Raw genomic sequence first — 26700 nt, 5'->3', positions numbered from 1 at the left:
AATTGTTAGCAGTTTCAAGGGACCTAGTACCATTGTTTTATTATGAGAAACACTACTTGCGTCCAGGTTAACAGCGTTGCAGTCCACAGCAGAATGTGTCGGCTTATTTCAAGGCTTAACAATATAAACTAATTCTGTTCCTACTGTTTTAGGTTTCTAGCTCAGCTGAGCATCATTTGCTCTCAGTGCCTTTCCTTGTCCATTGGATGATCCTGACTTGATCTCTCAGTATCATACTGCTGCTGCAGTGATTCTGTTTTCTCTTTTAAGGCCTAATCTTTGCCACCATGCACACTCATGCTGTCCAAGGAGATAGTGTGCAAGGGGCTTATTGTGTACCATCCACCCCCTGCATGTGAAGTAGCCAAATAACAGTAAATGACAGTATTTCCCATGCATCCTTAGCCTCCAGCACTCATCACCAATCGATGTTTGTCCAAGCATGTATGTCCTCTCTGCCTGAACAATCAAGTGTCTGAGTTGCTAAATGAACTTGGGACACCAGGGCTGTAGTGAGGCTTTATCCCTCTATGCCGCAGGCACAGGCTTTCTCTTTAGTAGTGTTTTTTACAGCCAAGACAGAGTTCTCACTGTGCAACACATTAAACTTCCTGTAATGGAGGCCCATGGGCTGTATGCAAACAGTACCTCCAATGACAATCCCATTGGGCTCCATTACAGGAGGGTTAAGGTGTCACACAGTGAAAACACTAGAATGGCTCAGTTTTTCCTGACAATTTTTACTAAATGGTTTGTCTGTGTGACCTTTTTACCCTTTGATATGACTTTAATAATGTCTTTAAGGCATCACCTGTTTATTCATCTAACAGCTTACTGTCATGGGTTTTGAATTAAGGGACAGAAACTGATGCAAGGTAAGATTAGCTTTGTTTTTAGCTGCAAAAAAGGTTTGGATCTCTTTGTAAAATCTGTTTAGAATAGTGATAGGAAGCCAGCAGTTTGCTTTTTGAACTGCTTTGCACGGAAATAAAACTTTCCAGAGCATGTTACTCATTTCCATGAATTATTTTTCTTGGACATTTAGTTTTATGTATCGCTTCCTTTATTAAGAAGAGTATCATTATGGTGTGGTCATTTGACATTGTCATGTGCTAAATTTATTCATAATTTACTGCAGATTTCACATGGCTGCAATAAAATGAAAAGGTGGAATATAAAAACATTTCAAGAATCATATAAGAAGATAGGACAGAAACAGTGGACAAGCACTGTTGTTACATATTTCTTTTTTCCCTGTAACTGCTTTCTGTTTATTTTATATTAAAAGGTACTAGAGGGAGATTTGAGGAAGAAATTGGAAAATGTGCATGAGGTATCTGAGCGAGCCAGAGGGACACTGCAAGATTTCTATACCGAGAAAAAGCAATTAGAAACTTTTATTGATAAGATGACAAATTGGCTGAATGAAGTTGAAGACTTGATCTGCGCATGCACTGACAGCACTGATCCAGAGGACTTAAACAAAGTGAAGGTAGGTGTTTATAGATTAAACAATACTGCCTTTTGAAAGAGGACTGCATTATCATATTATGCCTATCACTTAGAATGGCTATCAGCTAAAACAAAGTCATTAGTATGGCTGAACGGCAGCTGAACTAGAAGTCTGATCCTAATTCATAGCATGGTAACTGTTTTAACAGAAGGACAATGAGATTGTGGAGCTCACAGATAGGGCAGTCCTTCATGGTAACTGTTTTAACAGGAGGAGAGGCTCTAGGAGGGAAGCACCTACCAGTGAAGAAACCTGCATGTTTTTTACCCAATAATGGAACTGTTCCCCTAGTCCTATCCCATTCTTCTTTAATATTAATTTGTTTATCACATTGATGATAAAGAGATACCTCATCCCATTTGGGGCATAGGAAAAGACTTGATGATAAACAGTGGTGCTTCTTCTTTTACTTGGAAGACCAACAGCCCATTTGATCATTTGTCAGGACATTGAGGGATAAATTCTTCACTATGATCCAGACTGGGTGTTAGAGGAGAGAAAGAGAGGGATAATGAGATGGGGGTGTTGAGGGGCACATTGCTGTGGTGCAAACTCCATGATGAATACTGGAAGAGCCTGGGAATGACCAGAGTCACTTTGCCTTTAAGGAGGAAAGGCTATATAGGGGATGATTCTCACAAAAAGAGGAGATTTGTCCTTGGCAAATGTCCATTGGCCCATTGGACACTAACTCCTAGGGATGTAGTGGACATGTACAAGTGAAATGAAAGAGCCGTAGCAAAACCACTCAACAGAAAGTATGGTGGCTCTTCTTTGTCTACTTACCCCACATGCAGAAGAGGAGTGAATAAGTCTTTCCTTTCCTTTTCAAAGTCACGGGGTACAACAGGGAATGAAGCACCAAGATAATTTTTTCACCTCACCCAGATTGCATATCTTTAACCTTCACCAGTATCCCTGTACTGTGAGGGCTATTTCTCCACTGTCACACTTCAAAACTCAAGTCACTGTTTTGCAGGTATCTTTTTTAACCAGAAATGTTACAGTAGGAAGTAGGAATGTTAGCAGGTATAACAGTCTCTGCAGCATGTGATTCCCCTTTTGCAAAGTTCAGTCAATATAATGCATTTTGTTTGCAAGGTTAGTGATGTGGGTCAGGTGTTGTTCTTCATTTCAGAATACTTTTCCCTGACTTCTCTTTAGTCATTATCTTACCAGTAGTATAGCTTTCGAGGAGCAAAGAAGTGTTAGGGGTTGTGATTAGCAAATGCCGATCAATCTTCATTGCAAGACCACGTTGTGAATAGCATAAACTGTATCAGCTGCTTGCCACAAATGTAACAAGTAGTGGGCTACACTTTAAAAGGAAAAACAAGTTTTATCCTTTTTGAATAATAACTTGCACGGTGTAGATTCTTTCAACGACTTTGCTATCAGTCTTACCATATATATATATATATATATATATATATATATATATATATATATATATATATATATGTCTCTTTTTAAAGCAGCTAGCTGTTGTATGATGTCAGAATTGGCAATGGTGTCAAAGGGCTGAGCCAGGTCAAGATATACAACATGCACTGTATGGCCATCATCTATGGCTCTGTTATAGTTCTGAAGAATTTTACCAAGTTAAATAGATAGGCTCTACCCTTCACAAAGCAATACTTTTGGGGGGGGGGGGTCAAGTCTAATAAGATTCTTGATATCGTCTTTCATGAGGTCAGTTAGAATATATTCTGTGACTTTGCAGATTAGGCTTGTAAGGCTTACAGGTCTATAATTACCTGGGTCAGTTGTAAGACCACCTTTATGTAGTAGCATCAACACTGCAGTGTGACATTCATTGAGGGTAAAACCAATAGTTAAACTTAGGTTAAACAGTTTAAGAAGTCTGTCTGCAAGGACATGTTAACACTATTAAATTAATTAAATTCTGAGTCAGCTTGTCTACAATATAATCATATTATTGCAAATATAAAGGAATGCTGCATATCAATGAAAATATCAGCAATATTTATTAAAGCAGAACACTAGTTCCCAGCCTGTTTAGTTATCCAAAAGTAACTCAAATACTGGGCTTTCTTGTCATCAAGTCAGTCACCCCACAGTCCTGATAAACCATCTCAAAATTAAAGTGTTTATTGGAAAAAAAAATATCGGCATACAGAAATCCATTACTACATCATGAGTTCATAGGTGTGTACTAGGCTAATAACCACTGGTGCCTTTATAAGCCTAACCAGTCATTCCAGTTGTATCCTAAACGTTTATGCACCTTAGAGGTTATTTTAAGGGGTATATATAAGCTAGGGCAAGATTTGCAGGCTGTCTCTGTCCATTAGAGACATAGGCTCATAGGTTCATAGGTTAGTACTCATAGGTGCTAGACCCAGGTTGTCCTTCCAATTTCCCATCCACTGGTTCATCTATTTCTTGAAGAGGGTTAGGGAAGAGCTGTGCTTCACACGGATGAGAAGCCAGTTCCAGAGAAGGGGAATTTCTGAGGCACATGTGCCCCTCCAATATGTTCTATTTATGCCATGAACAAAGTTTAAATCCCTAGACTGAGTTATTCTGCTGCCATTTGTGTTGCAGGTATGTAAAATGTCCATCAGAGTGGGATCGAAGAATGCCTTGTATGCGAGGCATCCATAAAAGGACAAGTAATTCATAACTAAAAAAGCTACATTTATGGGTGGTTCAAGTCATGCAGTTTAATAATCAAAAATTCTGCCATGACTCAAATGCCCCATAAGCAATTATAATACCATAAATAGTTCAGCAACAAAGGAGGAAAGTACCCATTTACTATAGAATTTAACAGATCATAAACCCTCCTACAGAGGTTACTGTCATATCTCCAGTCATGAAAAAAATGTAAAATGCCTCCAAATACTTCTACCCCACTATAGTGAAGAATAATCATTAAAACCCACTATGACTCCTATCTCATTTACTAGCAATTAGTATTCATACTGTACCTTTATGGCCTATTTCCTATTGCCTACCACCTGTTTTAGCACCTACAAGACAGTCATCTAGGTAATTTTTACCATCCTACAAACATACACTTTTTTTTGGGATTGCCTTGGGGTACAGATGTCCAGAGGCACATGCTTCCTGATGTTACTTATTTGACCCTAAACTTACCGAATATTTTTACAGCAGGTGGTGATTGCATTCTAATGTTTATTCGGAGTTGACTGTGATGCCACTACATAGTAGTATAGTATAGTATATTATGCTATGTTATATGTTATGTTATGATATGATATGCTATGTTATGTCATATTATGTTCTGTATATTATGCCCAAGCATGCAATGTTTCTACAATAATTGAAATGAATATTGCATATAATCAAATTATAACTATACTGTTGAGAAGACTGATATCTTCCACGTTATAACAGGTGTGGTGGCTGACATCTTGTGCTTGATCGCATTTCATGTTTTCTGTATACTCAAAATTGCTAAACAAGTGGTTAATGCATTTTGTCAATCAGTTAGCTAGATCTCATTCTACAAAACAGTTGTACCCTTTGTATGATGTGCAAATCAGTCTTAGCAAAACTTGCCCAGATTACAGTACAGTTTAGTACCACTGATAACTGAATGTGAGAAACATCAGTAGGCCACTAACAAACGAATATGAGCAGCATCAGCAGGCCACTGACAAACAGATGTGAGCAACATCAGCAGGCCACTGGCAAACAAATGTGAGACATTAGCAGGCCACTGACAAAAAAAATGTGAGCAACATCAGTAGGCCATTGACAAACAAATGTGAGCAACATCAGTAGGCCCAAACCAAACCAACGAATATGAGCAACATCAGCAGGCCACTGACAAACAAATGTCAGCAACATCAGTAGGCCACTGGCAAACAAATACGAACAACATCAGTAAGCCACTGACAAATGAATGTGAGCAACATCAGTAGGCCACTGACAGACAAATGTGAGCAACATCAGTAAGCCACTGACAAACAAATGTGAGCAACATCAGTAGAGCACTGGCAAAACAACGTTGGCAACATCAGTAGGCCACTGACAAATGAATGGGAGCAACTTCAGTAGGCCACTGACAAAACAATGTGAGCAACATCAGTAGGCCGCTGACAAATGAATGGAAGCAACTTCAGTAGGCCACTGACAAACAAATACGAACAACATCTGTAGGCCACTGACAAACGAATATGAGAAACATCAGTAGGCCACTGACAAACAAATGTGAGCAACATCAGTAAGCCACTGACAAATGAATGTGAGCAACATCAGTAGAGCACTGGCAAAACAATGTTAGCAACATCAGAAGACCACTGACAAATGAATGGGAGCAACTTCAGTAGGCCACTGACAAAACAATGTGAGCAACATCAGTAGGCAAATGACAAACAATTGTGAGCAGCATATGTAGGCCACTGACAAACGAATGTGAGAAACATAAGCAGGCCACTGACAAAAGAACGTGAGCAACATCAGTAGGCCACGACAAATTAATGTGAGTGACATCAGTAAGCCACTGAAAAACAAATGTGAGCAACATCAGTAGGCCACTGACAAATGAATGTGGGCAACATCAGTAGACCACTGACAAACGAATATGGGGAACTTCAGTAGGAATATGCTCAAGAACTTCCACTGCAGTATATTACAAGGCACTATACAGCGTGTGGATGGTATGCCATAATAACATAAGCCAAGAATACATCGAGCTAAAAACCATTAAAACCATTCCTAGATTGTTTTTTTGACGTCGACATTACTATTTTCGAACTTCCGTGTTCGACTATAGTACAGTCGACGTAGTGCCGTTCGACATTTTAATAGTAAACCTTTCTATCTATATTAGAGACAAATTCACCTCTTGCCTAGTTAGAGTGGACAACTCCATTGAGCTACTCAGATAACTGTGGGTAAGACCCCCATTCACGTCATAGCCAGTTATAGATCCCCATCAATGGGTAATGACATGAATGAAGCCTACTAGACCAAACTGGAGTCAATCCAAATATTCCCAAACACTCTGGTTATGGGGATTTCAATTATCCCACAATCAACTGGAAAACCTACCCTAGCCCTAACTCACCAGTGCAAAAGTTCCTTGACTTCATTAACTCAAATGCCCCGGAACAAATTGTTCATACCCCAAGAAGAGGAACAAACATACCTCACTAACATGACAAACAGATGCACTGCAATAACTGTTGTACCCACATTAGTTATATATGACCACAAATCAGTCACCTTCAAGCTGGTACTAACACCAGAATTCACAAAGGGTGAAGTCAGACTAAAAAATGTCACCAAGGCAAACTATACCATCCTAGGGGAAGGTATAAATGCATTTCAAGCCCCAGCCCCAGCTGGAAGTGGTAACTACACCAAAGCATACACTAAAGCCCTGTACATTCACTTGCGCAAGTGTATAGACTTGGCTGTTCGAGAAAGAATCAAAGTCAGAACCCCGAGTAAAAACAAGCCACCATGGTGGACATCCCGCATCAACAAACTTTACAACAAATACAAAAAGTTGCTGTCCAAGAAAACTAAGGAAGGGACCTAACAATGGCAAATCACCCTCCTCAACCTCAACAGGCAAATAAGACAACATGTCAAATCCTCTAAGGCCATCTTTGAGAAACTTAGAAAGCACAGCTAAAGATAACCATAGGGCCTTTTACTGCTACGTATGTAGCCTAAAAGGCATGTGCTGAACTTGTGACAAATGGCATCACACACACTGACCTTACAGAGATAGCAAACCTGTGAGTGGATAGGTTTGGCAAAAAGTCCAGTCCCTTATCACCTCCAGACTTATCACAAACCTTGCCCCAAACTGCCCCCACCCTACATATCTGAAAAGCAGGTCATTAAAGCCTTGTCCAAGGCAAAAAACACAGCCTCTATGGGACCAGACAGCATCCCTGGCTGTCTTCTAAAGAGGCTAAAACATAAACTAGCATCACTGTTAAGTACTCTTTTCAATCATAACCTAAGCACAGGCTTTGTTCCTGCAGAATGTAGAACAGCAACAGTTATTCCTCTCCACATAAGTGGCTTAGCAACAGACCCAGGGAATTATAGACCCATAAGTCTGACCAGCCTCATCTGTAAGGCCATGGAACATATCATTATGGACCTTAGATCCGGCTGTTAAATCTGGTGGATTTCTTCAAAAATGTGCACACAGCATACCTCGACTTGGCAAATGCTTTCGACACAATCCCACACTCAGGCATTACCAATAAACTTAGCAAACTGAATGTAAACCCCTTTGTTGTAAGATGGGTTGCCAACTGGCTCACAAACCAGAGACACACTATCAAAGTGGGTGAGTCCACATCAACCAGAAGACCTGTCACCAGTGGGGTGCCACAAGGGCCAGTGCTGGCCCCCCTACTGTTTGGTATATACTTTTCAGAAGTTCAGGCCAAAACTAGGGGGTTGTGGCTGACCAAGTTTGCAAATGACTGTAAACTAGGTGCAATTATTGAATCCCGAAATGATATCAGTATACTTCAGGAGGGTCTTATGCAGATTAACGACTGGTGTCTTAGTCACAGTCTCAAACTGAATGCAGAAAAATACATCATCATTCCCTTCTGCAAAAAAAATGTCCCTTCATGCTATCAAATCAGCAACAATACCCTAAGTACCTAGAAAGTAGTAAGGGGTCTGGGATCACAAGTTGACTGTGACCTTAACTTTGACCACCATGTGTCTACTGAAGTAAGGAAGGCTTTCTATGTAGCACACTTCATTAGTAAAGGCATCACCTCTAGAGCAAAGGAGGTCATAACCCCTCTATATTCATCACTAATCAGGTCCGTAATTGAGTATAATGCCCTATTTGGCATATGCCATACAAAGCACCTGCAGCAACTGGAGAGATGTCAGAGGTTTCTAACAAAGAAGATCAAGGGACTCTAGCACATGCCTTACACGGACTGACTAAAGTCCCTGTCACTATACTCTGCAACGTATAGACTTCTTAGGGAAGACATACGCCTGGCTTACAGAACAATCTCAGACCCAAACCTAATGAACTTGGCTGCACATATGTACATCAAATGGGACTAGAGTTACCCATTCCAGGGACCTAAATATGGCCTGCAACTTATATAGGACATGCTAGAGGGACAGATTTGTCTCCAAGCGACTGCCGCATCTTTGGAATATTCTACCAATTCATATGAAACAGAGCATCTCTATGACACTGATCAAAAGGAACCTGGATGAGTAAATGGGGCACCATAAATTCTTACCAGTTAGCACTTACAACCCTCATGGACATGGGCAGTCATTACTAAATACACTCTTGGGTATTGGCTAGCATATCTATAGTATTACATTGGGACGAAATGGCTAGGCTTGAAATTACCTCTGGGTCAATAGCCTAGTAAACTCCCATGATCCTATGATTCTTTCTTGTTCAGTATGGGAAAACTATAAAATTAATGTCTCTGTCCCCGTACTGTGTTTTAAGTTCTGTTTTACATTATACTGAAATAAAATTTACCACAGTGATTTGTTTTATCAAAAATAACCTATCCTTTGTAGTTCCTTTAAAAATATAAATTTTAACTGAGATTGATGCACCATTCTCAGTTGCCATTTTTTGAGAAAAAAGTTTCTTCAGTTTGGGACTTACCCTGCAATCTTCCAGCCAAAACATCTTTGCAGCAGTAGAATGGAAATTTTGTAGCAAATGGGAAGTGGGATTCAAAGGTGTGAGATTTACCTCACTGCGAGGGACCTTAACAATAAGACAGAAAATGTCCAAAGTGCCTGTATTCTTCATGTTGCAGGTAAGAATGTCATTAAGGTCTTGGGGAGTATTCAGAAATGGTTAGCATTTCTGCAGCACACTGGGTACCACAAGCCAGTGTTGTTTTTTTATTTTTAACTTGATTTTTTTATATATATTTTCACATAGTTTCACATAATGTGGTTAAATGGGCTAGTTATCAATATGAAATACATGGTTTTGCACTTAATTGTCCAGGGCATATTGCAGGTGAATTGATAATCCTGCAAATTAACTGCAGGAGTGAAAGTGCATCCCTGCATGAGCAAGCATTCCATCCCAGAATAATTTCTCTGCCTTGTGCTCACTGAGTGCCAGGCAGGATGGATACAAGCTTCCCCCATGACCATGAAATGATTAAGTAGAGCACTACAGAGTGAATGAATATTTACTTTTTATTTTACATTTGTTGACCGGGATAGTCCGACTGGATGCATGTCCATTTTCAGCAGAGGCCCGGGGAGAAAAGTTCCAAGGGTAAGCAGATACAGCATTACATAATACCAGCATTACATATTACAAACAGACTATTTACAGAGATTACATAAGTAAGCAAGTTAAACAAGTTCCACAGGTTACAGTTAATCCTGAGTGCAAGTCAGGATTAAATTAAATTACACCGTAAACTGGTTAACAGATTTTTACACATTCTAGAGAGAGTTAGCCAGGCTTGATACATTGACATAGCCAGTTAAGTGATAAATGTTGTTTCAGTCTAGTTTTAAATTGACCTAAGGTGGAAAGTAAGGTAATATCAGCTGGAAGAGAGTTCCAGGATCTACTTACAGAGTTTGCAAAGAGAGAATCACCGGCTGTGTTATTAATTTTGCTAGTCTGAATTAGTAGTTTGTTAGAGGATCGAAGCGGTCTAGGATTGTTATAGGGGGTGATAATATTTGTAAGTGCAGGAGTATTGTCCGGATTATAGAGGATTTTATAGGCCATAATCAGTTGGTTATACTGGATTAGGCTGGGTAGTTCAAGCCACCCAAGCTGATTTAGATTGATGCAATGATGTGTCCTAAAAGGCAGCCCCAGTGGCAAACCTGGCAATGTGGTTGTAGCAAATTGAGAGTTTGTTAAGGACAGTCTTGTTTAAATTCGAGAGTAGAGGGGTTGAAAGAAGGTGAGAGTGAGCTATTGCAATTTTAGCTGGAGGGTTTAGGAAGGCTTTTATTCTGTAAAGTGACCCTAGTTTTTTATTGATGGTTTTGATAGTTTGGTTAACATGTAGGTCAAATTTTAGATTATTGTCTATGATGACACCTAATAGTTTTGTAGAGGGGTCAGGGGAGATTATTGTGCCATCAATTGATTTTATGGTAAAGGTGAAAGCGATAGACCTATGTGTTGGTGAAAATAACAGCATTTTAGTTTTTTTGGGATTTAGGATCAGAAGATGTTCAGAAAGCCAGTTTTCTATTGTATTAAAGGTGGTCTGGGTAGCTGACCATAACTCTACTGGAGATGTGGCTGAGCAAGTCAGAGGAGAGTCATCAGCATATTGGATGCAGCTGACTTTTGGGATGACAGTATAAAGGTCGTTAATGAAGATGGAGAACAGCAAGGGCCCTAGTATAGAGCCTTGTGGTACTCCAAGGGTGTTAGGTAGAAGGTTAGAGAGTTTGTTCTGCCAGAGGACAGCCTGCTGTCGACCATTCAGGTAGGATTGAAACCATTGAAGGGCTTCAGTATCTAGACAGAATGTTTGCAGGGTGTCTATTAAAAGTTGGTGATCAACCACATCGAATGCCTTGGAAAGATCCAAGAAGAGGGCTGAGGATATATAATTATTGTTGCGATTATGGCTATGGTGTTGGTAAAGGCTAGGAGGGCTGAAGTAGTGCTGTGATGAGGATGGAAGCCATGCTGAGTGTCTGCCATAAGGTGATTCTGGATTAGGTGGTGCATGAGTTGTCTATGAATACATTTTTCCATAATCTTTGCAAGTCGAGAGAGTATAGCTATTGGCCTATAATTGGATAATAATGAATAATATGGAATATTATTCCATGTTACTATTGCATTTGTTGGGCTGATTGCTAGGCAATAGGAACAGTTAAAATCAGGGGTAAATGGCCATGGTATTATCCCTTACCCCCATGAATCCAAGTAATTGAGTTTCTGTTCCTATGGCAAACTTACATGCTGTGTTTTATTTGCATCTCCAGTCAGTCTTAGGATGTCTTACAGCTGTAGCTGACAGAGCTAAATTATGTGCTACTTTTAGTAACAGAATAAATATTGTACCATCTGTAGTGTTTGCAAAGTTATACTTTGTTAAATTGCAATGATTAGAAGTGATTTTCTTACCCCTATGAAATATTTACCTTCCTAGATGTAGTGACTGAATAGGTGAAGATTATACCAAAAACGTACACTTAAAAATATCACTTTAAAAATGTTGCGTTCCCAAGGTATTTGTAAAGCAGCTGATTATACTAAGATGTGGGGTAGGGGCGAATGAGGGATTTCTAATTCAGAACTCATTTCTGCAAATATTTAATGTGAGCACAAGCACAGCATGTACTTGTACTGTACTGGTATTATTGTGTTATTTTAGCTTGACAGAGATTGTGCGTGTGTGTGTGTGTGTGTGTGTGTGTGTGTGTGTGTGTGTGTGTGTGTGTGTGTGTGTGTGTGTGTGTGCATGTGTATGTGTGTGCGTGTGTGCGTGTGTGCGTGTGTGTGTGTGTGTGTGTGTGTGTGTGTGTGTGTGTGTGTGTTTGTTTCTATGCATGGAGGCACACGTTATGTCTACATGCACTTTTCATTTGTTTAGTATGCAATCAGTAAAAATATAACATTTTTTTTATTTTCATCAGGAGTTACAAAAAGAACTCTACAGCCAGCAAAGCAGCATTGATACGACAAGAGAAAATCTAAATGGCCTGTGCAGAAAGTACCATTCTGTAGAGCTGGAGGCACTGGGTGTTGTCATTACCGAACTTATTAAAAAATATGAGGCTGTTAACCAGATTTGCTCTAAGACACAGGCAGACTTGCAGGATTCATTGAAAAAACGGTTTACTGGTATGTTTTAATCATTGTCTGTTTTTGCTAAAGTAGTGTCTCAGCATCTGTTTTACCCAGTAACTATGAAAGTGTTACACTGATGCTCCTAATCCATACATAAAGAAAATATAAACTATATTATAAACAAGCTATAATTTTCCAGTAATATGATATTTTGTTATTTGTATATTTGATCCCAGTATAATGCACCTGCAGAAATTAATTCAGTCATGGTCATTTTTTGCGAATGTCATAAGTAGAGTAATGCACCACAAATGAATGCATTTGTCAGCTCTAGTGCAGAGGTTTATGGAATGGAATGGATTCAGACACTAGTGTTATGGCACACCACACTACATTAGCTGTGGATTACAGCTGTCAGTCTTCCTTGACTTACCCCTTACTTACCCAATATTTGAATATCATGTGCATTAATGCAAGCTTCAGCTTTAATTTGTATTAAGTGAGGGTAGGTTTATTTAAATGTTGTATACCTAAATATTTATTATTTATTTATTTGTTGACATTTGTTAAACGGGAAAGTCCACTTGGTAAGAAACCCATTTTCAGTGGAGAAAAGCTCGCTGCACAGTATATTACAAAGTATTACAAAGTATTGGAAAAACATAATAATCAAGGATGCATGTATAAAAGCAGAGGTATGAAATACAGTGTAGTACAAAGTTACATTACTAATCTTTAAGTGCCATAAACATAACACATTAATAAAGGATACATGTATGTAAGCAGAGATATGCAGTACAGTATAGTACATAGTTCACATTATTAATCTTTAGGCATTACATTGCATTGGTAAGAAGTTTCATATGCAGCATTGCATGGATATGCAATAGTACCATATGCAGTGTGAGTTTGAGAACAACTGCTTAATGAGCACAAGGCTGAAATATTTTAGGGCCTGTTATTAGAACCTTTCTTAATACGAATTAGTTAAGGGGCAGTTTTAAGGGGGCTTGTTTGTTTGACAGAGGCAGGCGGGATTGTTTAGGTAGTGCAATTTTAGTGCTGATTTAAAGGTTTTTATACTGTCATTTTGAGTTATTTGTGAGGGTAAGGCATTCCAAAGTTTAGCAATGCTATGGGAGTACAGACATTGTCCAGCTCTTTTGTTGGGTTTCATTACCATTAACAGTTGATTGCCTGAGGATCTTAGTGTTCTCGAAGGAGTATATGTTTGTAAGATGGAGCTGAGTGCAGGGCAAGAGTTGGGTTTGTGGGCTAACGTTAGTTGGGTATATTGGAGATGGTGGGAAAACTCGAGCCAGTTCACTTCTCTAATGGCATGGCAATGGTATGTACAGTAGGGCTTTCCTAAGGCAAACAAATATTATTGCAGGGAAATAGAAGGTGCTGCTTTGTGAAGACAGTGGACATGACTCCTAGAAAGAGTACAGAAGGAATGTAAACAGAACCAAGTAAATCACAGGAAGTGACACAACCAGCACAGATAACTGGTAATGATGTGGGTGTGCATGATCTGGGCAGTGACTGGGTGTGGTACACATGGAAGGGTTGGTGACATGAGGCTGGCAGTGATGAATAGAATAGGCCATACTGGGACAGAAAATGGACTTGATTTGGGCAATTGGCGACTCATTTGGTGGGGGGACTAAACATTTTGGTAAGGTCAACAGAAGGTACCATGATATACTGATACTGATCTCTGGGGTCAGACTTAGTAAGATGTGAGAGTAGGTAGTCTGGGTCATCACCAAGAGGAAAGGATGGATGCATGTTATTTTGCATGTTAGTACCAATACGCTAAGGTTGTAGTAAGCAAGGTCAGGAAGGTGACACACCAAAGTTAGGATGAAAGTTGAAAATAGTATTCTCATAAGTGTTACCTGTGCAAGAGAAAAGTACACCAACGAGAAAAAGGATAAAAAGGTAGATTGACTGCTCGTTTTAGTGGCAAAGAACTTGGGATGGGTAGAAGAATAAGGGAGACATGGCAGAGAGAGACTAACTCTGTATCAGGGACAGGCTCCATGTTGATCCTGAGGAGACGTTGGTACTATGATCCAGTTCTGAAAACTACAACTCAATGATCTCTCATTCAGATTAAGATGGAAAGGTGAGGGAGTGTCAGTGATGTAAGAAAGAATGGACAGGTATTCACACTGTGGGCAGACAGAAAACTGGACACAAGACACCAGAAAATTAAGCCAAGGCAGTTTAGAGTATTACTGGATAGTGTTACATGCAGTAATGCAAGTAGTTTAGGTAGGAGGATGGTGGTCCTGTGCAATGTTGCAGGAGAAGAGATATACATTGTTGGTATCAACAAGTCATCGGACATTGACAACAGTGTGGGACATAGATGCTCAGGCATAATTTATTCAGGAATGACATTGTAGGAAGAGATGCATGCAGATTTGCAATATGTATTAAAAGATAGCATTAAATAAAAGGTCATAGAGGACTTGGGATACCACTCCATGAAGTTGACAGAGGAGGAGGCAGGACTAGAACCTATGATAAGCACCCTGATGTTTAAAGAAGAATAAGACTTGCTGGTAGATCAGTACAGTGTATCAGTCTCCAGACACATCAAGGGAGAAGGATAAGAGACTAATTTCTGGGTAAAAGGAAAATATTACATTAAAGGATGATTTGAATCTGTCAGGTACAGACTGGCAAATACCATGTTTTGGGGTAGAAAAGTAGTGGGAATACATTGGAAACTAGCCAGATAGCTCCAGCCAATTTCTGCTGAGCTTTACCAGAAAGGATAGAGAGAATTGTCCTAACACAGGTTACCCTAGTGACTTAGGCAATGATCGTATAGATAACAGACAGAATGGAGATGCAAGGAGGTAGAGGAGAAATTGTACAAGTAGGCAGGTAGAATGATAAGAGATAAGGTGGGGACTGTAAATGTCAGCATCAAAAATGAGATAGTAGAAGTGGTCAAGAAGGGGAATTTTCTGGACATTGTAGAAAGGAGCGGAGGGCCAAAACAGCCAGTGAGAACAAAGGTGGGAGGAATGGCATGGAAGGCAGAAAAGAAAACAGAGGGAGTAAAAGAAAAAGTAATCTTACTTATTACAAAGGAAACAAAGTGAATGGTTCCATGCTAGGAAGGAGAAAGATTGGAGAGAGTAAGATCGCAGAGGGAATACACCAGGATAAATACAGAGGAAGTAAAGGGGAAACTGGCTGCACTAAGGGATAACAAAGAACAATATAAGCCACCTCCATGAGTCCACAGAAGTCTGGTCAGTGTGCTGGTGGATCCCCTGAGATAGATCTTTAACAGATCATAAAAGTGCATAGAATTATCAGTCCCAACCACAGTAAATTTTGGACCTTTTTCTCCCTGGGCCTCCACTGAAAAAGGGTTATTGCCAGTTAACAAATGTCAAAAATAACAGAATAAATAAAATAGAGTGGCAAATTTAAAGAAAAGCACTGTGGTGGTCCACCAACGTAAACTTTACAACAAGAGAAAAATTCATACAGCAGATTGAAAGCTCCTGATATCATGGATAAGGAAATAAAATACTATGAGAAATGGTAAAGCAATCCATTAACGTAGACTAGATAAAGCAATCCATCAACGTAGACTAGATAAAGCAATCCATCAACGTAGACTAGATAAAGCAATCCGTTAACTTAGACTAGATAAAGCAATCCGTTAACTTAGACTAGATAAAGCAATCTGTTAACTTAGACTAGATAAAGCAATCCGTTAAGTTAGACTAGATTCTGTAAGTAACAGCAAGTCCTTATTTAGCTTTGTTAGGAAACTAAGGAACAATATGCAACAATGCTCAGAAATCCTACTAAAATGTTCCACTCACTCCGACCCAACAGACTTCAACAATGTTTTATCAAACAACTTTAGTGCGAACTTCACCTTCAAACATCTAACCAAACTCCACATATCACAGAATCCCTTACTTTCCCTATTATCACCAAGGAACATGTTCCGAAGATGCTATCAAAAAACATAAATATTTCTTCCATGAAATCTGAGAATTTACCTGGATGTTTAATAAATGGTGCCAAAGACAGTCTCAACAAATTTCTTCAAGAATGTTTATCCTAAGCTTAACAAGAGGATTTGCGCCTTTATTATGGTGCACTGCAGTGGTCCTTCCCTTCATAAGTGTGGCCTTACCATGAAACCCAGTAATTGTAAATTCATCAGCCTTAGCTATGGATTATATAAGTGTAGCCCTACCAGGAAACCCACTAATTATAAACTTATCAGCTTTAGTTATGGATTATATCAGAACTGATCTTGTCTATTATGATATCACAGTGTCATTAGGCTAGACCCTCAGCAGTTTGGCTTAAAGGGAGATCCTGCTTTATTAATCTAGTTAATTTTTTCAAAATGGTCACATGGACTGTTGACATTATTCATGCTTTTCACATAGTATGTGTTAATCTTGCCAATTTGTTTGACACCATGCACCATGCAAGTATTGTAAGCAAGCTAAATGCTTTAAATATAGATCCTTACATGGTACAATGGATAACTGACTGGGTAAAAGGCAGAAACCACATAGATCATGTGCCAGGTTCCTCATCCAAAAGTCTGAAGGCAACCAGTGGAGTTCCAATGGCTTCGTACTAGGACCTCTCCTTTTCAACATGTACTTTTCTGATCTCCAAACTGAGAACCCAGATCTCTGGCTAACTAAGTTTGTAGATAACTGGAAACATAATGTTATTGTCAGGACCCCTCTCCTTATATCTGTGCCCTCAGAAAGTTAACATCTGATGTACTGAGAATGGCTTCAAATTAAATCCAGAAAAGTGTAATATCATTTAATTTGGCTAGCAACCCCTATCCCCAATATATAGTAGTGAAGTACTTCACTACTAAATGAAAATGTAGTCAGGGATCTGGGTAACTGAATAGACAGTTCCCTTTCCTCTGATCATCATCATATCATTAATGTAGTCAGAAAAGACTAATTAATAACCATGGATATATCATTCAGATCTAAAAATGTCATTGTTCCCTTATATTCAACTCTGATTGGACCAGTTCTAGGGTACAATGTATCTCACTTGATATATCAAACAAATAAAGAAGCCCCAGAGGTTACTAACTAAGAAGATCTCAGGCTAGAAACTCATTCCCTTTGCTCAGTATCTTTATTGACTGTTGATGGGCAGTTTGTGCCTTGTCTACCAAACCATTAGAGTCCCTGTTAGCACTGACCTTCTGTAGCTGTTAATGTCTAAATAGCATATCAAATACCAGAACCAGGGGCATAAATCTTCCACAGCAGCTAAATTGAATGTGATGCAGAGAGATTCATTATGTAGCACCTCCCCAGCTCTGGAATATGTTGCCCCAGCATACTAGGCAGTATGATGTATTATTATCCTTAAAATACAAACTGGATAAGTGCACTCATATTTACTCCAGGACTAATTTGCCTAGCCTTCCTTTAGAAAGGGGCTACAGCCTGAGGGAGGGTACTGGCAAAGCATAGATGGTTGCAAGACTAAATTACATTGAAATGCCTATGAATTCCATAAATCACTATCCATTGGAGAAATACCCAGGAAAAGGAAGATGGTATGAGTGGTACCCTTGCAGAATCCAGAGGACCAAGAAAAGTCTAACTACAGGCCTGTTCACCTGATAACAGTGACAAGGAAAGTCACGGAAATAATCCTGTTAGACAGAGCGGTTATTCTTCTTGAGTACAACAATTAACATGGGAATATCACTTGAAAGAGGTATCAGGGCAAGCCTGATCCAGGTTTATAAATGGGCTGCATGAGAGCTAGACAGTGGATTATTGATAATTATACAATTCCTCCTCTAAAACGTGCACGCTGATTGGCCAGCCCAACCAGCGTGCCCGTTGTAAATCCCTCAATATACTAACGGAAAAAGGTCCGGTCGCCCGGACTTTTTCCGTTAGTATAAAACACTGTCTCGCTATGTTAAAATAGTTTAACATAGCGATACAGGTTTAAAAAAAGCAACGCAGATCTCCGTTGCTTTTTTTAAAGCTGTCTCGCTATGTTAAGCTCCTTTAACATAGCGACACAGTGTATAAAAAGCAACGGAGATCTTGCGATCTCCATTGCTTTTTTTTTAAACCTGTCTCACTATATTAAATGGGTTTAACATAGCGAGACAGCTTTAAAATAAGTAACGGAGATCTCCGTTGCTTATTTTAAAGCTGTCTCGCTATGTTAAACCCATTTAACATAGCGAAACAGTAAAAAGCAACGGAGATCTTGCATTCTCCATTGCTTTTGCCCACAGCTCTGATGTACTGCGTAGGCATGCGCAGTACATCAGAACTGCCGCTGAATACCAGACAGCTGCGGAAGGGCAGCAAAGAGGCATTATACAATGCCATTATTTAAGAAAAGTAATTATTTCTTTTCTTAAATAATGTCATTTTATAATAGCAATAACCCACTTCTGGGTGTGGGTAATGCTGGATTTACCCACGGTTGTCTTTGTTTGGTCCCTCGGGCTTCGCCCTCGGGACCAAACCACGCCAACCGTGGGTAAATCCAGCATTACCCACACCCAGGCATGGGTTATTGCTATAATATAGTCCTCATGGATTTCACCGAGATCTTTCAATAGGTCCCATGTAGGTGATATCTATGAAAAATATTGGGGTGAGGGTAGCAGCTATACTTAGTAAGGGGTTTGCTGTGTGGTTTATGTGTGGGACAGAAATGGTTGTCAGCATCAGGAATATGGGAAATTTGTCATGGGTCACACGTTTTCATTGTGTTTCTGATATATCTAATGAACACAGAAAAAGATCAGTCTTTTCCCTGACAGCAAAAAAAAAAAAGTACAATACAGAACTAGAGGATGGGAAAGATTCTAATGAAGGTTTTTGTAGGGCTAACCAAGTGGGAAGAAAGGTGGAATTTGCAGATCAATGCAAAAAAATCTGAACCACTGTGAACAGTACTGAGTGTGAACTGTAACAACACTGATATATGGGAGTGGAACTGATGGCTGCTGTACAGGTAAAATGATCTGAAGGTGTCGATTACATCTGGACTGGACCACCAAGAGTAGAGTAAGAAGAAAGTGGCACCAGTAAACAGAATTCTGGGATGTATCATCATGAAGATAGCGTGCACAAGTAAAAGAGTAGCGCTGCTACCCCACTGGGCCCTGTCAGGCCACACATTGTGTATCTGTGGAGGAGATTTACAACAGGATGACGGAAGAAGTCCTGAGTTAGTTCTCCAAAAGTGTGTATATGATAGAGGGGAAAGAATATGTAGAGAAAGTACAGAAACTGTAGCTTCTGTCACTAGTGATTAGAAAAGATGACGGTGGGGGGTGGCGATAGTGGTGGGGAGCATGATAATAATATGGATACAAAAGAGCATGTATGTGTTATGTGAAAGGTTCACATTAAACAAGAAGGGTGGCAGAAGGGGAAAAGATACAGAATGTTGTAGTGATTTACTTCTCTCTGGAACTGCAAAAGGACATATGCACAGTGAAGAAGGTGGATCCATAGACTAGGCTACGAGAGAGAATCCATGATAGATCTAGATGGAATTTGACAAAAAGAAAAATGGTGGTGGTGACGGATGGGGAGGTAGAATGTTAAGTTTACTTAAAAGGTGGACTAGATGGGCTAAGTGTTCATAGTTAAATACTATACTAGCTGCCATTGTGGCCATTTTAAGCCAAGCCAATTTCCCTTCAAAGGTGAGACTCAAACCCATGTGCCCTGTGTCTGAGATAAAACACCTTAACCATTTCACCAGCCCCCAACCCCCAGAAATTGCAGGTTAGAATCAAACCCTGCACCTTATATCTCTTAGTTTAGGACTTTAAACATTATGCCAACCCATAACTACTATATCAGTCCTTAACCGGGTCCTTCTGGAAGACAGTGTGTTACATTGTATTGCAAATTGCACTGACTGTTGCCAAAAAATGAAACTGTTAAGTAGAGTATTGCTACATAATTATTCACATACTCTATGAAGGTGCATTTCTATAAAACAGTAACTCTTAAAAAACAGAACAAGTATTTTTATTTAGCTCAAAATATGGTTGGTGGGTCATTTGTCGTGTAAGATATACATTTGAAAGGAAGTCAGAGAGGGATGTCTGCTAATCACTAACTATCCCTTGCCTTTTAGATCTATTCACGTGCTGTAACAGTTATGGTAGATTTACCTTTGTTCTTACTATGAGCTAAATGTTCTTAACAATGGTTTAAGTGTTCCCATTATATCTTCTACTTTATAGATGCACTGCAAGAATTCCAGACATGGTTTGCTGACATGAAGATGAAAGTAAAGGAATGTTCTGACAGATCCGGGGATATTCTTGTTTTACAAGCAAAACTAAAGCAATTTGAGGCACGCTTAAATTGTTTCTTTCTTAACTGGGTGAAAAATAATGACATTGTTCATAATTTCTGTTTAATACAAATACAAATATTAATCTGGAGAATAGATTCATGATTAATTTTGTGTATGGAGTAGTATTAAATCCAATGTAAGAATGTTTTCTTTATGAAAAATGTATTGTTTTATTCCAGTGATATGCTGCCATTTTTGTTATAGTAGTTTCAACATGAGTTTGCTAATGTAGTCATCCACCTGTGCCATAAGGTTATCTTATTGCATTTTGTCAAATACCATTAAGTTTTTATTTTCAGTTCAAGTCCACATTGCTTTTTTTAATGTTAGCAAATTAGCAAAACTTTTTTTATGGTAATATCTCACACAGATAAAGTGCTTAGATTTTTGGCTATTGCAATTTACCTTTAGATATATTTGTAGGTGATGTGTATGCATGCAAATATATGTGTGTGTGTGTGTGTGTGTGTGTGTGTGTGTGTGTGTGTGTGTGTGTGCGTGCGTGCGTGCGTGTGTGTGTGTGTGTGCGCGTGTGTGTGCACGTGTGTGTGTGGATGTTTGTGGACTGGTGTTCTATGATGGTCTGACTCTGTTCATAGTATATTCTACATTGTGACAAGTATTTCTAGAATAGACTGCAGCTGCTTAAAATTCTGAATTAAATAAAATAAACTGTTAATAATAATGCCTAGATGAATGGATATTCTGTTCTGTTGTAGGAAGTGATGGAATTAATGGATAAGGGGCAAATCAAATTGGATATGGCATCAGAAAAAGGCGAGCAATTGACCCTTTATTTACCAAAAGCAAGTGTATTACAGACCCAGCAGCAGATATCTAGTACCTGTCAGCAGTGGGAGACCTTCCTGAAGCAGTGCAAACTGGAGAAACAAGCCCTGATTAATTATGTTACCCAGCTTCAAAGGTACCACATTGGGTCTAAACATTAATGTTAAAACTCTGTTGCTTCAGCTTATTGTTCATGTACTGAATGGACAGGTTCTTAAATACAATGTATATGTACACTGTTACTAGATTAATGTCAAGGGCTTACATTCACAGATGAACTGTCATAAATACGAAAGCCAAAGTCAGGACATGCCATGAATGGCATCTGACTTAGCTGTCAGCAAGTCTAATTTTATTAAGGGGATGTGTTTTATTACAGCTTGAGACAAAGTGGGATGCCAGTAAGGTGCGAACTGTATTCTAGTGGCACAGCTTCAGTCTTTTCATTACTTTCTGTTTCAGGATGTCATCAAGTTAGCAGCTGTAACATTTCCATTTGTGGATTCAGTTTGTTTATACATTTGAACTCACATCGACAGGGCAAAAAACAGCTTCTAGTTAAATAGAAATCTGCACAGTTTAATACACTATTGCTAAGATAAAAACATTGTTTGGAGGATTTAGTATTTGTTAAAAAGATTTCACATTGAACAGCCACGATACCAGCTAACAAATCTGTAAGGGCCATATGTCCCCTTCTCAAGATGTCAGCTGTTTCTAGTTAATTTTGCTCCCTCTATATAAAAGGCTGTTTCTCCAGAAAGGATTTAACATTCTTGTCAATTTTCAAGAACTGCTACTGATAAAATACCTAAAACATCCTTAAATGGTAATAGTGGCTTTAACTGCGAAGGAACACCAACTTGTTTATCTCTGCAGTAACACGCATTCCAGACAACTTTAGTTTCAGATGATCATTTTCATCTGAATTTAACCTTGCCTACAAATGTCAATATTTCTAGAATGCTTCAAGATATTTTTATAAGATTTTCAGGATAAGACACCTAGTTGTTAGCCTTAAAGCTTCATTGCTGCTAGCTTTTAGGACAAGCAGGTACCATACATTCAAATATGTATATGCATGTTAGAGCAAGTAAAGCATGCACACTTTCAGCTAATATTTAAAGTAAAATAAATATCACATTTCTAAGACAAGTATATTTTTCAGTTGTGAATTCATGGGAACACATTAACTATATGATTCATCTATAAAAATGATTTTATCATTCTGAAAAAATTATGTCTTTTTTTAATCAAATAGCAATTGAATAAATTACGTCTGTATATCTTCTTCTTTCGGCTTATTCCCGGTTAGGGGTCGCCACAGCGGATCACCTTGTCCGCACATTGAATGGCAGTGGAGTTTTACGGTGTCGAGTTGCCAGCCCGGCGCCCAACCTTCCACAGAAGGCACACTCACACGCACACCTACGGCCAATTTAGAGTGTCCAATCCACCTGCAGCATGTCTTTGGGATGTGGGAGGAAACCGGAGCACCCGGAGGAAACCCACGCGACCACAGGGAGGACATGCAGACTCCGCACAGAAGGCACCCCAGCCGAGGATCGAACCGGAGAACCTCTTGCTGTGAGGCAGCAATGCTAACCACTGCACCACCGTGGCCGCCCAAATTACGTCTGTATATATTATTTATTTATTTGCAGCTTGTTGCCAGGATGGTCCATTGGGCCACTAGGAGCCCGTTTTCAATGGAGTCCTGGGGAGAAAAGCTCCAGTAAATGAACAAAACAAATAGAAATTAATTACAAAACAAGTTATAACAATAGCTAGTATAGTAATACCAGTTATAAAATGGGAAAAATGCAAAAGCAGGCATTCATTAAGAAGAAAAATAAAGTGTTAAACAATTGCATTTAGGTACAAAATCTGTTGATTGCAATAGGTGCTTATTACAGTGTTATGCAATCATATTTATATACAAGTGTATTGATTACAATAGATGTTTATCAGAGTTAAGTAATAATAGTAGGATGTTTGGAGGTCTACTGAATCTAGGGGAGTAGCTTGAGTTGGGAACTTCATGCAGGATGGGAGCAGGAGCATTCCCATTGGGAAGTTAGATGGGAGTGGAGTAAGGTTTTGAAGGCGGATAGGTTGCTAATTGTGCGGATTAGTGGAGGAAGAGAATTCCACAGACGAGCTAGGGAGAAGGACAGAAGATTTTTCCCTGGTGGATGGGAGGGTTTGTGTAGTTCAGTGAGATTTTGGGAGTTAGATCTTAGGGATCTGTTGGGCTGGTGCATCTTAAAGGTGGTGGCCAGGGAGGTGCAGACAGAGGGGTTAAAGATGAGTTTATCGGCTTGAGTGAGTTGAATATATGTGAGGTAGTTAGGTAGCTCTAGCCAATTGAGTTTGTGAAGGGCAGTACAGTGATGTGTTAGGGATCTTTGGCCAGTTGCAAACTTTGAAATTTTATAGTAACAGGAGGATAGCTTAGCTTTTAGGGAGGATTGTAGGTTAGTGAGGAGTGGGGCTGTGTATAGGAGGAATGGGATAAGGTATGTTGTAGAGAGTGTTAGTTTGGTGGGGGGAAGATATACTGATTGTGGCAATAGAGCATGCCAAGTTTCTTATGTGTTTTCTTGATGTTTGCTTGTAAGTGAATGTCGAACTTGAGTTGGTCATCGATTAGGACACCTAGCAGTTTTGTATTATATACTATTTCGAGGGGTGTATTATTCTGACTGGTGATGATGAACGTATATTTGTCTAGTACAGTGGTCTTTGAAGGGGTGAATAACATTAGTTTAGTTTTTGTGGCGTTGAGTGCTAAGTGGTTGTCTAGCATCAGTTGTTCAGTAAAGGAGAAGGTATTTTGCATTAGTTTTGTTAGAATGGGGATGGAGGTGGCAGAACAGATTATGGTGGAGTCATCGGCATATTGGATGAGGAATGGGGTGGTAGCTTTTTTCCATTTGACTGCTTGTTGTCTATCAGCTAGTTAATTGGTAAACCATTTGATAGTGGTGGGAGATAGGTTCAGGTTAGAGAGTTTGGTGAGGACAAGGTTGTGAGAGATGGTGTCGAAGGCCTTTGATAGGTCTAAGAAGAGGGTTGACACAATAAGGCCAGAGTTGCGGGCTTTGTTAATAATTTCGAGGAAGGTAAGGAGAGCGGTGGTGGTGCTGTTTCTGGGCCTGAAACCATGGTGTGTGGTGGTTAGGAGTTGGTTGTTTATGAGACAGGGTAACAGTTGTAGGTGCATGCATTTTTCTAGCAGTTTGGAAATGGGGGATAGGATGGCAATTGGATGAAAATTTGGGATATTGTTATTGCTCCCACCTTTGTGAAGTGGAATAATGAAGGCCTTTTTCCAGGGTTGAGGTACCTGACCTTCTGTAATTGACCGGTTTATTAGGATACAGATGGGAAAGACTATGGCTTCTGTGGATATTTTTAAGAAGTAAGAGGGAATTTGGTCTGGGGGATTTGAACCTAGTTCCAGCTTTTGTAGGAGTTTTTTAATAGTAGAGATTGGGATGGGCTGTATGGAGAAGGGAGGGGGCATGGAGGAGGATGTAGCTGAGTGAGAAGAGGTACTAGAGGAGGAAGGAGTAAGTGACTGTAGGGGTGTGGAAGTAGGATGGTTGGTGAAGGAGGTAATTAGTTTGGCAATGGAATCAATGAAGAGAGAGTTGAATTGGGTAGCAAGGTCAATGTCAGTGGCATTTGGGTCAGGGCAGGGGTTTTCTTTTTTACCAGGAGTAAGCAGAGAAGAGATTCCCTGCCAGAATTTTTTGGGGTTTGTACTGTGATTAGTTTGTAGTGTGGAAAAATAAGATTTGCGGTTGGAAGAAATAATTTGTTTTACTTTGTTACACAGTAGTTTTTATTCGTTAAGGGTGGTGGTTGTTTTGTGTTTCTGGTAACGTTTCCAAGTTTTGTCTCAGTGTCATTATGTTTAAGGTGTCTTTAGTTACCCATGGTACAGATTTACTTTTAATTTGTTTTGTTCTCAGGGGGGCCAGGGAGTTTAGCAAGTGTAGAAAGGTTGTGTTGAAATAGGTAACAGCACTATCTAGAGGTAGAGTTCTTAGTGGATTCCAATTTGTTTGTTTGAGCAAGTTTGAGAATATTTGGGGGTTGAAGTTTGTTAGTGACCAGATAGAGATATAGGTATGGGATAGTTGTAAGGGGGAATAAAGACGGTGAGCAAAAGTAGGGAAGTGTTCACTGAGTGGGTCGGGAAGAGTACCGCTGTCAGAGATGTAGTGAGGATGGGATACTAGAATCCAGTCAAGGGTACTTCCAGTAGAGAAGTTCTTGGAAAGTCTAGTTATGGTGTTGATGAGCTGGGAGATATTGTAGAGGTTTATATTTAGGGGGTTTGTGGGGGAATGAATAGCATCCCAGTTAATATTTACATCACTCAGGATGATGGTTTCATTAGTTACATTGGTAGAAAACCAAGAGAGAATATGTTCGAGTTTTGTGATAGTATCTCCGGGAGGGGTATAGAGGGACACAATACAGATGAATTTCTGTTTGTTTATCTGAAGTAGGGTTGAAACCCATTCTGCATTATTAAATTGCAGAATGGGTTTGGTGAAGGGAGTAACTGAGAGGTAAGATGAGTAGAGCAGTGCTACTCCCCCACCTTTCTTGTTTGTTCTATCTTTTCGAATAATGCAGTAGTTGGGTGGAATTAGTTTGGAGTCATTTATGTGGAGATTCAACCAGGTTTCAGAGATGGACAGTATATCTGGTTGATTGTGAAGGAGCCAGGCATGGAGGTTGGGGATTTTATTGCATATGCTTTGGGCATTTAGAGCTGTGAAGTGGAGGGACATTCTGGTTATATGGGGGGATGTGAAGGGGAAGTTGTCTTATGTGGGGAAGGGGGGGCCAGGGTTTGGGTGGATATCGCCAGACAGAAGGATTGTGATGAAGTGATAAATACGTCATAAAAGGTGTTTTATATTGTAGCTGGTGTTTATTGAAATAATGGAAATAACTGCATGAAAATTATGAATATAATTGTATTTAAAAATCATTCATTGCTCTTAGAAATATAGAGCTTTGTTTGATACTCTATATAACTTTTAGATGGCAAACTCTATATGTGATAGAGTATAAGCATATTTTAATGATTCTGGTATGGTTTGTCTCCATATGTATTTCAGTTTACTGCAAGGAGTGAATTCCAAGTCTGTTCATATCAAGTGGGACTTTAGTGTTAAAGTTTGTTTTGATTTTTCGTGTTTTAATTTTGTTAAGT

General features: G+C 39.4%; 2 protein-coding genes across 2 annotated transcripts in view; both read left to right on the top strand.

Moving 5' to 3' along the window:
* LOC122793396 (nesprin-1-like) overlaps positions 1-20774 on the top strand; it is an 876647-nt gene extending 855873 nt beyond the window's left edge. Inside the window, exons 44-46 of the mRNA XM_044061803.1 lie at positions 1289-1492; positions 12122-12329; positions 20557-20774. Of these exons, the coding sequence (XP_043917738.1) occupies positions 1289-1492; positions 12122-12329; positions 20557-20774 (630 nt within the window). The remainder of the gene's footprint in view (positions 1-1288; positions 1493-12121; positions 12330-20556) is intronic.
* Positions 20775-21397: 623 nt separating this feature from the next.
* Positions 21398-26700, top strand: part of SYNE1 (spectrin repeat containing nuclear envelope protein 1) — a 2173401-nt gene continuing 2168098 nt past the window's right edge. The window contains exon 1 of the mRNA XM_044089035.1: positions 21398-21597. Coding sequence (XP_043944970.1) covers positions 21398-21597 — 200 coding nt within the window. The remainder of the gene's footprint in view (positions 21598-26700) is intronic.

Source organism: Protopterus annectens, chromosome 1.part0 (assembly GCF_019279795.1).
Source record: "Protopterus annectens isolate FY-2018-M chromosome 1.part0, PAN1.0, whole genome shotgun sequence".
NCBI lineage: Eukaryota > Metazoa > Chordata > Ceratodontiformes > Protopteridae > Protopterus > Protopterus annectens.
This window is presented reverse-complemented; position numbering and strand designations above follow the sequence as displayed.